Genomic DNA, 16,426 nt, shown 5'->3' on the forward strand with positions numbered 1-16,426 from the left:
TCCAGGGGGCCTGCCCTGTGCTGCTCCCAGGTCTTGGGGTTTAGAGCAGGCATTGGGTTCAGACCGCGGGCTTCCTGGCTGCAAAGACGCGTCCATCAAAGCCTCGTGAACCGGTTGGTGCCCCTGAAGAGCCCTCGGCCGGCAGAGGCAGAAGACACAGCCCTGCAGTCCCACGGCACCGCCTGCCGGCACCTGCAGGCAGCCAGCAGCCAGCCACGACCTCCCTCGAGAAGGGCAGTGCCGGCGGGGACAGCCCAGGTCCCGAGAGAGCACGTGAACAGGCCCGGAGCCCCCGCTGGGCTGCTCGTCCGCTGGCAGAGCTCCTCCAGGGCCGGGCCGGGCGGGGCCGGGGCAGGGCTCACGGGAGCCGGTCCAGGGAGTGGGCCCCAGGGCCCCAGAGCAACAGCAGCCGCCTCATCCTGTTGCAATGCATTTTGGTCCCTTTCTCGACGGCAGGATTCTATCAGACACAGCGATCGCTGGGCTCCTTCTCGGCGGCGGCCGGACCACACCCCACTGCACTGGGCAGGCAGGTTGCGGAGCTCACGCTGTGACGTTGCCATCGCGCTCACCAGCCCCCCGCCTCACAACCCCCAGCGGAACATTCTAGACAAGCCCACGGTCTCCAAGGTGGGCACCAAGGGGGCAACGCTCACCAGGGTCCTCTGAACCTGCTGCTGCCAGGCCTCGGGGCCCCCTCTTCTCCTCCCTTCCCACCCTCCCGCCAGCCTCCCAGGGGTCTCCCCTTACCCACCGCAGGGGGCCCCACCTCCCCGTGCCTGAGATGACCTCACCACTTCCCCGGAGCCCCTCAGGCCCTGCGCTAGGGCAGGGGCATGCCCGTTTGCCTGGACCTGAGTCAGGCTCGCAGAAGCCCTCGGGGGACTCGGTGTTCGCCAAGGGCACGTGTTCTCAGCGCGCTGGGGGCGGGCTGCTCCACACAGGCCACACGAGGGCCTGCTGGAGGCCCATCCCATCCCAGCCCCCAGCCCCAGCCCCGAGAACAGGCTGTGTGAGCCCACAGGCCCGCCAGACAGGGTGGGCCCAGCAGCTGCGGGGCCGGGGCCAGGTGAGAGGGTGCCAGCCGGCCTCGGCAGGGAGGAACCCACAGGCCCGCCAGACATGGGAGGCCCGGCAGCTGCGGGGCTGGGGCCAGGCGGGAGGATGTCAGCCGGCCTCCGCAAGGAAGGGGCCGCCCGGCCCCCCAGACTTCCTCCCAGAGAGGCCACGCTCACAGGGGAGACGGGCACAGGAGGCTGGCCCGTGCCCATCAGGGCCCCTCCTCAAACCTGGTGCCAAGTCCACGCACAAGGCCCAGGGACCTGCACAAGGGCTCAGCGTCTGCTCCGGATCCTGGTCCACAACTTACCTCCACAGCCTCTCGAGTGTAGGTTTTAATTTTATTTTCCAGTCTTACAGCCTCCAGTTCATACTCCAGGCACTCAACTTCAATCAGCCTCGCAGGGTCCTGTGGGCACAGTAGTTGTGTAGATGGAGAGTTTTAATGAAAGCAATCACATTCACTAATGTCAGAAAACATTTCAAAATACAATTCACAGACTTGGTAGAAATTCAACAAAAAAAAATAGGTAATATAAATACATATATATATATGAAAAACTTAAAATGTTTCCAAAAGATGCAAAGATTTAAATGAGAAAGCTAGAAAAAAATTTTTTGTTTTTACTTTTCACAGTTAATTTCACTGGACATAGAACTTTTAAATAACTACACCAACTTCAGACAAATGCTCTGTTATGAAATCTGGACAATTCCTTTCACTTAACCCCCGCTGGGGTCAGGACAGGGGTCATGCTGCAGGAGGCAGGGCAGCATGGGCCTGGGGTTTCCTGGGTGGCTGGGCAGACAGGTACACAAAGCTGCTAACCTGTTTCCAAAGGGGTCCATTTCCCACCCCTCCCCGGCCCATGTGGGCTGGTCAGCCTCCAGGTGAGCCACCAACCGGGTGAGTGGTTGTGAGGTAACAGGTCACAGGGATTCCTCTTGTTTTTTCCTCTGTTTTTTTTCCCCCAGAAGGTTTATCATTTGAGCTCTCACATTTTTGGTTTAGGGTGCATGTTGAGTTGATTCCTGTCCATGGGATGAAAGGCGGCCGGTGCTCACCCTCCCTCCCCTGTCCGGCGCTGTTTTCTGGACGAGATGCTTTGTCTCCAGCAGAAGCCTCTGCACCTGGTCCAGGCTGAGGCCCCGAGTGTGCAGGTCTCTCTCTGGACCCCGTCCTGGCTGTCCGTCCGTGGGCGTCTCCACGTCCAGGCCGCCCGTGCTGAACCGCGGTGGCCCTACGCCAGGCCTGCGCCTGAGGCCGTGCCCGCCTGCTGGCGCTGCCGCGGTTCCCAGAGCTGCTCTGGGCTACTGTAGGGCCTCCGCATCTCCCCACCAGTTCACGCTCACTCCATCAGTTTCTGAAACACTCCCGTCAAGACTTTGATTGAATCACACTGAATCCACTGCTCTGTCTGGGGAGAACTGACATCGCACTAATGCTGAGGCTTCTGACCCATATTATTATCTCTGCTTTAGACAGCAAGTACCTTTCCCAGCGCTTTACGTGCCCAGGCTCTCTCTGACTCGCGTGGCCCCCTTACTGGTCCTCCTCACTGTCTGTGCAGATCCAGATTGCTGCTGCCATCATCCTCCTTCTTGAAAAAGCTCTTGAAACTTTCCTGCAGTGAAAGTCAGGCTCTTTCAGATTTTGTATATTTTAATAAATATTTACTTTGCTTCTGATTTTCAAAGATATTTTCTCCGAATGCGAATTTTTTAGGTTGACAATTTTTTTTTTTTTTTTTTTGGCTGCACCATGAGGCCTGTGGGATCTTAGTTCCCCAGCCGAGGGCTGAACCTGTGCCCTCTGCACTGAAAGTGCAGTCTCAGTCTGAACCGGCAGGGAAGTCCCACCAGTTCCGCTTTTTCCACTTTACTATTTGGATGTTGATCTTTTAGCTCATACTGTTTCCAGCAAAAAGTCTGCTGCCATTCTTTTGACAAATTTTATTTTCATTTGTTTGACTTCACTCTTAGCTGCCCCATGTGAATTCTTGGCAGTGGCACGTGAGCTCTGGCGCCCAGTCAGGGATCAGAGCTGCCCCTGCTTCGGGAGTGGGAAGTCTCAGCCCCCGGGCCACCAGGGCAGACCTCTGCTGACATTCTCTGTTCCTCAGTACATAATCTCTCCCTCTTCACAGACCATCAAATTTAGAATTCTGTGCCTTTATTCCCTAACATTTTTTCTGCTCCCCACTTAACCTCCGCTCCTTCAGGGACCCCGATTACATGCACATCGGTTTGCTTGAACGCTCACGGCCAAATAACACTGCATCACACACACACGCATTTTCTTTATCCCTTCACCCAGGGACAGACACTTAGGCCGTCCGCACACCTGGCCTTTGAGAATAACGCTGCAGTGAACACGGGTCAGACACCTCTTCAAGATCTGACTTCAGTCCCTTTGGGCTCACAGCAGTGGGGTTGCTGGATCGCATAGCAGCTTTTTAAAAGAAATTTTAAGGAGCTTTACTGATTTCCACAGAGGCTGTTGCCAGTTTACATTTCCACCAACGGAGCACCAGGGCTTCCTTTCCTTCACATCTTCACCAACATTTGCTGTCTCTCGTCTCTGGACAGCGGCCCTCCCAGCAGGTGTGGGGTGAGGCTCACTGAGGTTCTGACTTTATCTCCTGATGATTAGCGGTGCTGAACGCCTCTTCGTGCACCGCTTGAATACTTTCTTTAGAGAAGTGTCTATTAGGCCCTTGGCCCATTGCTTCCCATTGGAGAATGGAGGTGATGCTAATAACGGTGATTTCCTGCTGAGGCATGAGCTCCTCTACAGCTACTGAAGCCTTATCAGATGTGTGGTTTGCAGCTACTTTTCTCGGGGGGCACAGGCCGCCTTTCCGCCGTGTCGCTGTTCCCTTTGCTGTGCAGACGGTTCTTCGAGAGATGTAACCCTCGTTTACTTCGCTCTTGTCGTCGTATTCACACAATCATGGCCCGGACCAAAGTCGGTAGGATTTTTCCCCTGTGAGTTCTTAAAGGAGTTTTACAGCCGCAGGCCTTAAAATCTGTAACCCATTTCAAGCCAACGTTTGTGGGAGGCGTGACGCAGGAGCCCGGTTCCGTCCGTCCCCACGGGGCCATTCAGCTTTCCCGGCGTCGCTTACTGAAGAGGCTACACTTCCCCCGTGGTGTTTTGGTGCCTTGTCAGCCTGAGCTGGCGGCGGTGCAGCCTCGTTTCCGGGCTCTCGATTCCGCCCCGTCGCTCTCCGCATCTGCTTTCACGCCAGGACCGCGCTGCTTCGGCCACTGCGGCTGTGACTGCGGCTCACGCCGCCGCCAGTTTTCTCCTTTCTCGAGAGCTTTGGCTCTTCTGTGATTCCATACAAATCGCCCTTGTTTTCTGTTCCCGTGAGACTCGCCGCTGGAACTGATACGGCTTTCATTGAATCTGTAGGTAGTTTGGGGTAGTGTCGACATTTTAATAGTTTTCATTCTTCCAGTCCAAGAATGCGGGCTATGTTCCCATTCTGCGTCTTCGTTCATTTATCTCATTGATGTCTTCTAGCCTTCAGTGTACAAGTTTTTCCATTCTTTGGTTAAATTTATTCTTAGGTATTGTATTGTTTTTGATGCTATTGTAAACTGTTTTATTTTCTCTTTCAGGTATTTCCTTTTTAGTGTACAGAAACACAACTGCTTTTTTGATGATGATTTTGAATCCTTCAGCTTTACTGAATTTGCTCATTAGTTCTAATAGTTTTTGATGGCGTCTTTAGAGTTTTCTCTGTATAAACAGGTCATGTCACATGTAAACAGGGACAGACTTATTTCTTCCTTTATGATTTGGATGCCTTTTATTTCTGTTTCTTGTCTGATTATTGTGGCTAGAACTTCTAGCACTGTGTTAAACAGAAGTGGCAGGAGGAGGCAGCGTCTTCTTGTTCTTGACATTAGAAGATAAGCTTTCAGCCTTTCACCACTGAGTATAATGTTAGCTGTGGGCTCGTCACATGTGGTCTTTATCATGTGGAGGTATTTTCCTTCCACACACTTTTTGTTGAGAGTTTTTAACATGACAGGATGTTGAATTTTGTTAAATGCTTTTCTTGCATCTATTGAGATGATTGTACCTTTATCCTTCATTCTTTTAATGTTACGTATCACATTTATTGATTTGACTACGTTAAATCACCCTTGCGACTTCAGAATAAATCCCACTGGTCATGGTGTTTGATCTTTACGATATGCTGCTGAATTCAGTTTGCTGGTATTCCGCTGAGGATTTTTGCACCCCTGTTTTCCTGGGTTATTTTCTTTCTGGATTTCCTTCCTGCGTCCTATTTTCTCGTAGTTACTTTGTCGGGTTTGGTACCAGGGTGATGCTCGCTTTGTAAACCAAGTTGGAGTATTCCTTTGTCTTCAACTTTTTGGAAGAATTTTGAAGGATCACCATTAACTCTTCTCTAAATGTTTGGTAGAATTCACCAGTGAAGTCATCTCATCCTGAGTGTGTGTTTCTATTTTTTTCTTGATTATTTTGGGCCACAGTTGCTTTACACTGTTGGGTTAGTTGTACTGCAGAGCAAAGTGACTCGGCTGTGTGTGCACATCCCTCCCTTTCTGGGTTTCCTCGCAGAGCACCGAGTAGAGTTCCCTGTGTGGCACCACAGGTTCTCACTAGTTGCCTCTTATAGTGACATCCAGGGTGTGTGTCCGTCAATCCGTCTCCCAGCTCACCCCACCCCGCCTTCCCCCTTGGGATCCACATGCTTGCTCTCTGCGTCTGCGCCTCTGTTTCTCTTTCGCAGATAAGTTTGGGTGAGTCAGTGAGTGAAGTCGCTCAGTCGTGTCCAACTCTTTTCGACCCCATGGACTATAGCCCACCACGCTCCTCCATCCATGGAATTTTCTAGGCAAGAGTACTGGAATGGGTTGCCATTTCCTCCTCCAGGGGATCTTCCTGACCCAGGGATCGAACCCGGGTCTCCCACATCACAGGCAGATGCTTTACCATCTGAGCCACCAGGGAGTCCTCAAAATACACAGGAGATAAGTTTAATATATCATTTTTCTAGATTCCACATATATGCACTAATATATTCATTTTTCTCTTTCTGACTTACTTCACTCTGTATGAGTGTCTCCGGGTCCATCCATATCTCTAAAAATGACCCAATTTCATTCCTTTTTATGGCCAAGTAATATTCCATTGTGAGAGTTGGACTATAAAGAAAGCTGAGCACCGAAGAATTGATGCTTTTGAACTGTGGTGTTAGAGAAGACTCTTGAGAGTCCTTTGGACTGCAAGGAGGTCCAACCAGTCCATTCTAAAGGAGATCAGTCCGCAGTGTTCATTGGAAGGACTGATGCTGAAGCTGAAACTCCAGTCCTTTGGCCACCTGATTCGAAGAGCTGACTCATTGGAAAAGACCCTGATGCTGGGAAAGATTGAGGGCAGGAGGAGAAGGGGACGATAGATGGTTGGATGGCATCACTGACTCAATGGACATGGATTTGCTGGACTCTGGGAGTTGGTGATGGACAGGGAGGCCTGGCGTGCTGAGGTTCATGGGGTCGCAAAGAGTCGGACACACTGAGCGACTGAACTGACCTGAACGTTGCACTGTGTACGTGTACCCCACACCTTCTCTATCCACTTCTCTGCTGACCTTTAGGCTGCCTTCATGGCTGCAGTGGGCACTGGGATACGTGCGTCTTTTAAAATCACATTTTCTCTGCGTACATGCCCAGAAGTGGGATTGTTGGGTCACTGGGTGTTTCTTTACTTGGAGATTTTTTGATCACTAATACAACCTGCTTACTCACTGGTCTATTCAGGCTTTCTGTTTCCCCACGAGTCGGTTTTGGAGGGTTGTATGTTTCCAGGAATTTACCAGTTTCGTATAGGTTGCCCATCCTCCTGGCACATGTCATACTGGTCTCTTAAGATCCTTTTTGTTTCTGTGTTATCAGTCGTGAAGCTCCTCTTTCGTCTCCGATTTTGATCTTCTATTTTTCCTGGTCTAGCTAATGTTTGCAGTGTTGTTTCTTCAAAAAACCCGCTGTTGGCTCCACTGACCTTCTCTACTGGTTTTCTCATCTCTGTTTCCTTTGCTTTCGCTCTGATCTTCACCATTTCCTTCCTTCCACCAACTGCAGGCTTTGTTCTGTTCTTTTTGTTGTTGTTGTTGTTTTTTCCCTAGTTTATTGAGGCATAAATTGAAGGTGGGAGGAGAAGGGGATGACAGAGGATGGGATGGTTGGAAAGACTGAAGGCGGGAGGAGAAGGGGACGACCGGGGATGGGATAGTTGGATGGCGTCACCCACCCGATGGACATGAGTTTGAGCAAGCTCCAGGAGTTGGTGATGGACAGGGAGGCCTGGCGTGCTGCAGTCCGTGGGGTCACAAAGGGTCTGACCCAACTGAGCGACTGAGCTGAGCTTAGCTGAGGCATACATATGGTGGTGTGCTTTCAGGCATTCTCTTTTCTCGCGGCAGGCGTGTCTGCTAAACGTCCCTGAGGATGGCTGTGCTGTGGCCCATAGGTTTTGGTGAGGCGTGCATGTGGCGGTTCACTTTCAGGTGTCCTTTTTCCTTGTTGCAGGCATGTCTACCGAACGCCCCTCTGAGGACGGCTGTGCTGCGGCCCATAGGTTTTGGTGAGGCGTGTTTCTGTTGTCCTATGTTTCTAAATCTTCTTTTCCTTCTCGCTTCTTTTCTGACCCGTTGGTTGTTCGGGAGTATGCTATCTGACTTCCACACTTTTGTGAAATCCTAGCTTTTACCTCCTGTTGCCGATTTCTAGTTTCACCCCATTTCAGCCCAAAAAGACACTTAGCATGGTTCCTGTCATCTTAAATTGGTTAAGACTTGTTTTGTGATCTAACATGATCTGCCCTGAAGAGTGAGCGCTCTCCTCCTTCCGAGGTGCCCATCAGGCTCGCTCTGCTCAATCCCAAAACATCCATATTGCTCTTCTGTCTGGGCGACCCATCCACGCTGACAGTGGGCCATGACAGACCCCGCTGCTGCTGTGACGCTGCCTGTCTCTGCTCTCAGGATTGCTGGCGTCTGCGTGGTGTAGGCAGGCGCTCCAGCGCTGGGAGCGCACGCGTGGACGGCGGCTGTGTTCTCGTCAATGCACTGATCCAGTTTCCACTAATCTCCTACTGGTGCAAAAACCACACCATTTCAACCATGCGAAACGCACTTTAAAAAGGCTAGAAGGGAATTTAGCAACAACGCAACACTTCAGGCCCCCTGGCGAGGGGCTTCTGAATCCCGTGCCTGCTTTTGGCCCTTGGCGTCTGGATCACAGTGGGCGGGAGCAGGGCTTCCGGCCGTGACTACTTACTTTGCTGTCCATCTTCTTCAGGTCTGCGAGGCAATCAGAGGCCATCTCCCAGCATTTCAAGGTCAGAGAAAGATGGGCTAATTCAAAAAGCAAAATCATTCTGGAAACAGAAATGAAACATCCTTAGGTCAACAGGAGGCAACAAGACACGTCTGCCGGCGGTGGGATAAGCCTTCAGCCTTCACTCTGGCGCACGGACAAAACGGGAGAGAAAAGGAGTCCCACAGCCCAGCTGCCGCGGCCCTGACAGGGGATTTGGAGGGAGCGCCGCTGTCTCAGGGCAGGTGCAGGCGCAGCTGTGAGCCCCGCGCGTCCGCACCGCAGCCCCGGGGCGGGGAGCAGCGAGGGAGGACATGTCCTCGAGGCGGACTCCTCCTACGCCTTGACCAGGTGACCAGAGCGGTCGTAGTGGCCGATCAGGTCTCTGCAGAAACCAACAGGCTGGGGCTAACGTGTGCAGAGATGCAAAGACCCTGGAGGAGCGTGAGCAACTCCGAAAAGAACAAAGCGGGAGGAGGAGCCCCCTGAATTTAAGGCTTAACAAAGAACTAGCGGAATCAGGGCAGTGTTCTGGGTGGGGGAGACGGGCCAGGCTTCCCAGCCTGACCCCCTCACGTCTGGACGTGGTGGTTCTCTGCTGGGTGGGGACCTGGCCTGCACGGGGTGGTTGGTGAGCAGTGTTCCCAGACATGCCAGCATCCCCTGGGAACAAGCTGGCATCCCTGCTCTTCCTGAGGCAGCATCGATGCCTGACTGGGGCTGGGGGAGGGCCTGACCTCACAGACAGCCACTGCGAGCGGCTAAGCCCGGGACCCGGGCCAGCAGGGAACACGTGCCTTCCAGGTGCGGCAGCAGTGACGGAGCCGAACACACTGGAACCACAGCAGAAGACGCCGTGTCCTCCTGGCCACAACCCAGAGACTGGCCGCAGGGGCACCACAGACGCACGGGAGGGCGGGGGGTGGGCACAGAGTGGGGGCAGGTGCAGAGGGTCAGGACCGGGGCCGGGGACCCAGGTCACCGCCCACTGAGTTGGCTGCTGGGCTGGGACCTCGGGGACTCCCTGACGGCCTTAAACGTGTCTGGCCCAGCACTGGTGGGGGGTGAACATCAGCTCAAACAATTCTTATCTTAAATAAAACCCATCTGGACATCAAAAATTATCTGAAAAGCCCGAAAGAGTAAACAGAGTGGAACAGCTGGTAAGTGCGCTGGAGCAGGAGCGCTCAAATCCCGAGACAGCAGAGGCTGCAAGTCTCCAGTAAGATGATTCACAACCTACTCTATAAAAGCTGGGGAGAGGAAAGGACTGGAAAATTAACAGAAGGAAAAGGGTTCGCAGATACATGAATGGCCGTTCCACTCGGTCAGCAGCAGCAGGCCTGCCTGGAGGGGCGCGGCCCCAGGAGGCGGGCGGGCGTCCTGGTTGCTGGGTCCACTCTGTCCCCAGAGCCCCCACCCCCCGAAACCTCGGGGAGGCCGTGCCCAGGGACCAGCTGGACCTGCTCTGAGTTAGAGCGCGAGCCTGGTCAAAGAGCTGCGCTGGGCGCACCCAGACCTCTCTTTCAGCCTCCCGCTCAGCCAGCAGCTCTGGGAACTCCGCCCGGGACGGAGCTCTGAGCAGCCCCCCAGCACTCGAGCAGAGAACTGATGATGGAAACCTGGGGTGGGGGGGTTGTTCTTCGGCCGCTGGGATGACTCTTCAGAAGGTGTGAGATGGTGCGATGACTGGAAAAGCACTTGTGATGGGAGGCAACTGGACTTCTGAAAGTCCAATATGAAGTTTCATATCCCAAGCGCTGCCAAACAGTGCAACTTCAGGACAAAAAAGACTAGAGAGAGAGGCCCCAGAGCCTCCACACGGCTGACGCTTGCTTGCGGAATTATGGTTACGGTGTTGTTTTCGCTTTTCTTTCATGTTTTCCTGTAGTTACCAAATGCTGTACACAGACGGGAAGCTGGAAAGACACACACTTACTTTTCCTCTCTGACTGAAGGCAAGCGCTGGTGATTGTACTGACTTAAGAGTTTGTAGGTGTCCTTCAGAATTTTGTTGACGTCTTCAGGCAAATCATTTTGATCCAGTTTTCTAGAATGTAGATTAATTTAATCAAATATTAAATAACCAAAAGATCATATTTCTTTAAGTAATTATTCTAAAACTAATTTATCTATGAACTTGTGTCCTCCACGAACAGAAGGCCTAGGTAACAGCTGCTGCTTTCTCTCCGCCGGGCTCCTGGTGACCTCACAGCTCTTCTGCCCACCCCCAGTCCAGCCTCTGTCTTGCTCTGCCACTAAGAACGAGCCCTGAGGAAGCGTGCACAAGCCGCACACCCAGATCCAGCCCCACGCCTGCAGCCCACCCGGGAGGGAGGCGGGGTCCTTCCCACCGGCTGCGTCCAGCCCAGACAGCCGCTGCCTCCCTCTGGACAGCTGTCCCCCCCACTCACTCGCACACCGGGACCTCCCCACTCACTCACACGCACCGGGATCTCCCCACTCACACGGTGGGACCTCCCCACTCACTCGCACACCGGGACCTCCCCACTCACACACTCGGATCTCCTCACCGCACACACCGACGTCTCCACCACCCTGTTCCCCACTCGCCCCAGCAGCAGGCCTCTGCCTGGTACAGTCTCTCCCCTGCACCCTCACCCGTCCCGTCAGGCTCTCGCGCACAGACCACCATCATTCTGTCAGGCTCACGGTCAAGTCTCAGGCCTCCTCCGGCAGGGCCGTCAGAGGCATCTGACATGGCCGCTGTCCCCGCTCCCTAAACGCCACCCACCGTGCTGCCTGAGGAGCGCACTCACTCTGGCCGCCTCTCCGGAGCCTCTCAGCAGATGGAGGCAAGGTCGGGCCTGCCCTCCAACCTGGCCGCCACTGCACACACGCCCCCGCCCGGGGCACAGAGCCTCCTGGGCGTCTGTCCCCGCCCCACAACACCTACGCTTTCAGCATATTAATGTGGAAAGTGACAGACAGGCTGATAGAGCTTCTCCTCTCTTCCTTCAACTGAGGCTCGTCCATGAGCTCGTGCTGGACCTGTCATAAGATGGAACAGAATATCGCGATTTAAACAGTCAGGGAGCGGCCAGGCACTGTGTTTAGCTATTATTTTGCAGATATTGTTCCTTTAAAACGGCGTTTGTAACTGACAAGTACTTTCTCGTTTCATATGCTTTATGCTTAGTGCTGCACAGATAATCCAGTTGAATTTTATACATAAAATGAATAGGTGATGAGCGCTCTTTACACACACTGTCGCAGTAACTATTTTATGAAGTTTCTGCTAATTTTTTAAAAAAACTCAGTGTGGTTAAAAAGGGAACGTTCAGCCACGAGGAGGGAAAGATGGTGTTTTGTCCTGTTTAGGCTTGCACGCCTGTGTGTGTGTCTATATCCCAACGGATGGTCTCGGCTGTTTTCAGACAAAATGACTTCTTTCTGCAGATGTGAATATTCCGACTCACCATCAGGGCAAATATTTGCCGGTATTTCTGCGGCACATGAGCCTTGATGAACGGCGCTGCGGTGGCACAAAACTTCGCGGCCTCGCCGCTTTCCCCAGCCTGCAGATAGCACTCCAGGAGCTCCCTGGATGACACAGGAGCAGTCAGGCCTGGACAGTCGCATCTGCTGCCACTAAGGCCTAATGACCAGATTGCAACATGCGTGTTAAGTCACTTCAGTCGTGTCCAACTCTTTGAGACTGTGTGGACTGTACCCCACCAGCCTCCTCGGTCCATGGGACTCTCCAGGCAAGAATACTGGAGTGGGTTGCCATGCCCTCCTCCAGGGAAGCTTCCTGACCCAGGAATCGACCCGCGTCTCTTAGGTCTCCTGCAGCAGGTTCTTTACGACTAGCACAGCCTGGGTTATCATGTTTTATTAATTTTATGTTTTACAAACTTCAGAAAGATGCAGAAATTGGACCGCTCCTCACCCCATGCATGGTCTGGGGCTCACCTGACTGGCCCAGACCTAGAGGGCTGGGCCCCAACTCGCAAAGGGGCCAGGGCCTGTCCAGCAGTGATTCTGTGTACCTCAAACAACAGCCTTCAGAGAAAAGGCATGGCTTTACTGATTTTCTGTTAAAGCTTCCCCAAACTGCATAAAAGGTGAGAAACACCTGCAGACTCTGGGTTCCAACTTCACGGCCGGCCCTCTGGGCCTTTCTGGCACCCGCGCAGTTGCTGGCCACACACAGCGTCCCCCAGATACAGGAGAGCGTCACCAAGTGCCTTTCAGCCTGCCCACCCGGCCGCCTGCTCGCTGGGACCAGCTGCTGAGCCACTCGCTGTGGCCCCACAGGGCCATCCGGCCAGCCTGGCGCGCGGGGGGCGAGCTTCCCTGGGTGGGGCGCGCGTTCCGGCTGGGCTGCCTGTTGCTAGAATGTCTACTTTCCCGGTTTCTTCAGTTCCTGGGTTTTGAGTAGAAGCACGCTTCCTGCAATAACGCCCGTCTGCTCGGGACACCGTGGCGCCTTGGGCAGAGTTGAGAAACTTCTGCGGACAGGGCACCCCAAACCTGGTTCCCAGTTCAGACCAGAGAGCGGAGGGGCCGGCGGGGGCGGGGGACTCACAACATCAGCTCTGCCTGCCACTCCTTGTCCTCCTCCTCCGTCTGGCTGAGCGCGCTCACCATCTGGGCCAGGCTGGGGACCAGGTAGTGGCGGTAGCCAGGCTTGAGAAATGGCCTCACCATCTGCCAGTAAAGCACCGACGCGTTGTATACCAGGAAGTAATACCTGCGGCACCAAGAGGGGACAGTGAGGCCCCGGAGCCGCCCGGGCCTGCCCGAGGGAACCGGCTCGTGTTCAGCAGTGCGGCAGCCCCACCCGGAGCAGCCATGCTCCCCGCTCCAGCTCAGACCCCGCCGCGACGGAGGGGCACGGCACTGACCAGGCCCCTTCCCGAGGGCGCCCACCCCTCGGGCTCCGAGGCTCCAGAAACACCCACTGTCCTCAGAGCTTCGGCTCAGGGTCAGGCCTCGCCCCCAGACATCCCTGCCGAGGTCCTGCGCAGAGGAGGCCGTCCACAGCAGACGCAGGGAGGGGGGACAAATAATCCCAGGCCTGACACGCAGCTCCTAGGGCTGAGTGTGTCCATCTCAGATTCGCTGTGTCAACACCAGTTTGTACGCAGATTTAACAATTTCAGTAATACTTCTTTTTGATGAATATTAACTAAGCGGAAAACTGCAGGAGTTTCAGGAGATTCACCCCTCCAGACACAAGGCCTTAGGCCAGGGGGTGTACAGGACTGTGGGGGAGGGCAGGGAGGGGGCCCAGTGCCAGTCCCCCAGAAAGGACCGAAAAGGAGACTCCTAGGGACTGGCCAAGGGTGAGGCTCCCACAGGGACAGCAGACAAAGGCCGTCTGCAGGTCACAGGCTTTGCACAGGAGAGGGTGCAGCCAGGGCAGGCGGGCGTGCGCGTGGCTCCAGCGTCAGGAGATGGGCGCGCACGCCAGAGCTGCAGGAAAGCACGAGCAAAAGAAGACAAAGCCTGTCGCCTGCGCAGAGCCACCTGGCAAACTCCGGCTCCAGACCCTCCAACTAGGAACGGCCGCCCCGTCGTGCCCACCTCGGTTCTCCTTTTGCAAAGCTGATCGCCTTCATATACTGAGTCACACAATTTTCAAATTCCTCCTAAAACAAAATAAAGACTGCACAGTGAGCCCCCTCCCTGAAAGCCCACCCCCTGCTCCCCCTACACCCCTCTGTGAGCAGGCATGCCCACGCACTAGGGCGCAAAGGTCAGAGGTCAAAAGGACACAAGCCAGACCCCGGGGCTTAGGGAAAAGCACAGATGGAAACGCAGCATCGCAGTCACTGAAGATGAACCCGGTCACCCAACTCCCAGCAAAACCACGCTGGAGGTGGGGGAGCTGCTGCGGGGCGAGATGTGGGATTCCGAGAATCAGAGGAATGCAGGGGAGACACAGCAGCGCCAGCAATAAGGAATTCAGGGCAGGATGGCAAGCGAGCTGCAGAATTCAGCACAATGGCAAGCGAGCTGCGGGCACACTTCGCCGTGCCAGCAGACTCGAGGTGGTGTACCCCAGGGCTCCCTCACTCAGAAGGACGGGAATCAGGAGGAATCAGCCCGCCGGGCTCAGGGCCCCCTCTCACCATGTTTTCCGTGGACTTGGGGGCACACAGCTGGGCCCTGCACAGGTGCGCCCGGCCCAGAAACTGGGTGACCGGCCCCTTCACCTTGAAGTACATCTGGATACAGTCTTCACTCACCTCCCGCTGCCCCATCTGCGTGAGCACAGAGCCCCGGGGGAGGCTGGGAGATTGAGCAGCCCTTGGACCACCCACCAGGGGCCCCCCGCTTCCCGATTCCGGTGTAAACCAGGAGATCGGGGTCCCCTGAAGCTGCCTCCCTAGGAGCCCTGGGACTGATCACCTTCAGGGCCTGCTCTGCACATAAAACAAACAGGTCGGGGCTGAAGCTTTCTGTGGGGTCGAACTCGGACTTGCCCAGGTTGGCGGACTTAATCAACTGGTAAGCCCTCTTCAGAGAGTCAGCGTCTACCAGGACAGGAGTGAGGAAGAGGCGGTCATCAAGCAGCCACCGCCCCGCAGAGCAGCAGTGGGGGCGGTCGGGAGGCCGAGGACCGGGCTGGACTCGGGCAGGCTGGGCCCCACTGGTGCGCTCCTCTCCAGGGAGGAGCCCAGGGGCAAGGTGCCCCGAGCCCAGCCCCGAGAACCCCGCGGCAGCCCTGCGGCTCAGGCTTCGGGAGCCTGCGACGTGAGTGATTCTGAGGAACAGTTAGGAAAAACGAAAGCTTTCCTTTAAAAAGGCACCTCAGTTTGCCCAGGTCAGACACATCCTCGAAGTGCTGGCTTCAAGGGGTCACTGGATCAGGTAGGGCGGGGGTCATCAAGGTGGGGAGGGCGTCCTGGTAGGCCCCGGGGTCTCCCCAGGGGCTGGGATTCAGCGAGGCCCCGGGCCTCCCTGGGGGCAGGTGGTGGGCGGGTTCTGGGGTCTCCCGGGGGCAGGGATCCCTGGGTCCCGGGGTGTCCCCAGGGGCTGGGATCCAGCAGGTCCCCGAGTCCTCCCGGGGGTGGGGGTCAGGGGGTCTCGACCTCCCCCGCCCACCCTGCTGGCTCTCGGCGCGGGCCAGCTCCTGCGTTATGACCAGGTCCATGGCGCCGGCGTCCGAGGTGCCCACTGCCCCGAGATCTGTTGGTTTTCTCTCTGCTGGGGCCTCGAGGTTGCCTAGCGACGGGGATGGACGCGAGACTACGGGTCGGCGGCGGGACCAAACTTGTCCCGAGGCGAACCGCGCCGGCGCCCACCAGCCCCGCGGAGAGGGCCTGGGGAGGGGCCTGGGGAGGAGCCCGGGCCGGGGCCGGGGCTGGGGCCGCACCCTCGCCGGCAGGTCCGCAGCCCTGCCTCTGCCCGCGCCCCTGGCCGGGCTGCAGACCGCAGCTGCACCCGGTCCGCGCTGGATTCTGGGGGTCCCGGTTGGGTGTTGCTGGTCCAAGATGCCTCAGCTTCCGGCCCTGGCCCTCGCCTGAGCCCCTCCCAGCCCCCCAGAAAGCGGCCCTGTTCCTCAGCGTGTTCACTCTCTTACCCTGCAAATAGTTCTGTGCCCCCGCCGCTCGCAGGGGCTGATCCGGGCCTGCGGGCGGGAAGGACACGACCCCTCACCGAGTCTCTGTGTGCCCCGCCCTGCAGGGGAAGCGGGGAGCCTGGCCCTTGGTAGAGAAGGCACGGCCCTGGAAGGGCGCTGGGGGAACGCCCCAAGCTCAGGGCAGTTGAGCTGAGGTCTGAAAGAGTGGACAGTGCTGGACAAAGGAGCGGTGAGGACGCCAAGGGAGTAGCCTCTGCCGAGGTCTGGAGGGAGGGCTCCCTTTCCTACAGCCTGAAGCGGGGTGCTGGCGCCAGGGAAAGACTGACGAGAGGGCGCAGGCGAGGAGTGTCCTCCACCGGCAGGCGCACAGGGTGAATGCAGGAACAGAGAGTGGTTGGTGATGGCTGTGGGGCTGGGAAGGGCCGGGGGCCCACAGCACGGAGACTGCACACC

The 16,426-nt window shown here is 56.0% G+C and overlaps 1 protein-coding gene across 1 annotated transcript in view; it reads right to left on the minus strand.

The window, feature by feature from the left end:
* Positions 1-15,544, minus strand: part of CFAP46 (cilia and flagella associated protein 46) — a 96,783-nt gene extending 81,239 nt beyond the window's left edge. The window contains exons 1-10 of the mRNA XM_052661027.1: positions 15,496-15,544; positions 14,800-14,924; positions 14,520-14,651; positions 13,972-14,036; positions 12,971-13,135; positions 11,859-11,982; positions 11,336-11,430; positions 10,358-10,468; positions 8,380-8,479; positions 1,370-1,468 (exon numbers count right to left, since the gene is read on the minus strand). Coding sequence (XP_052516987.1) covers positions 1,370-1,468; positions 8,380-8,479; positions 10,358-10,468; positions 11,336-11,430; positions 11,859-11,982; positions 12,971-13,135; positions 13,972-14,036; positions 14,520-14,651; positions 14,800-14,924; positions 15,496-15,544 — 1,065 coding nt within the window. The remainder of the gene's footprint in view (positions 1-1,369; positions 1,469-8,379; positions 8,480-10,357; positions 10,469-11,335; positions 11,431-11,858; positions 11,983-12,970; positions 13,136-13,971; positions 14,037-14,519; positions 14,652-14,799; positions 14,925-15,495) is intronic.
* Between the last annotated feature and the right edge of the window lie 882 nt (positions 15,545-16,426).

This window comes from Budorcas taxicolor, chromosome 23 (assembly GCF_023091745.1).
Source record: "Budorcas taxicolor isolate Tak-1 chromosome 23, Takin1.1, whole genome shotgun sequence".
Lineage (NCBI taxonomy): Eukaryota > Metazoa > Chordata > Mammalia > Artiodactyla > Bovidae > Budorcas > Budorcas taxicolor.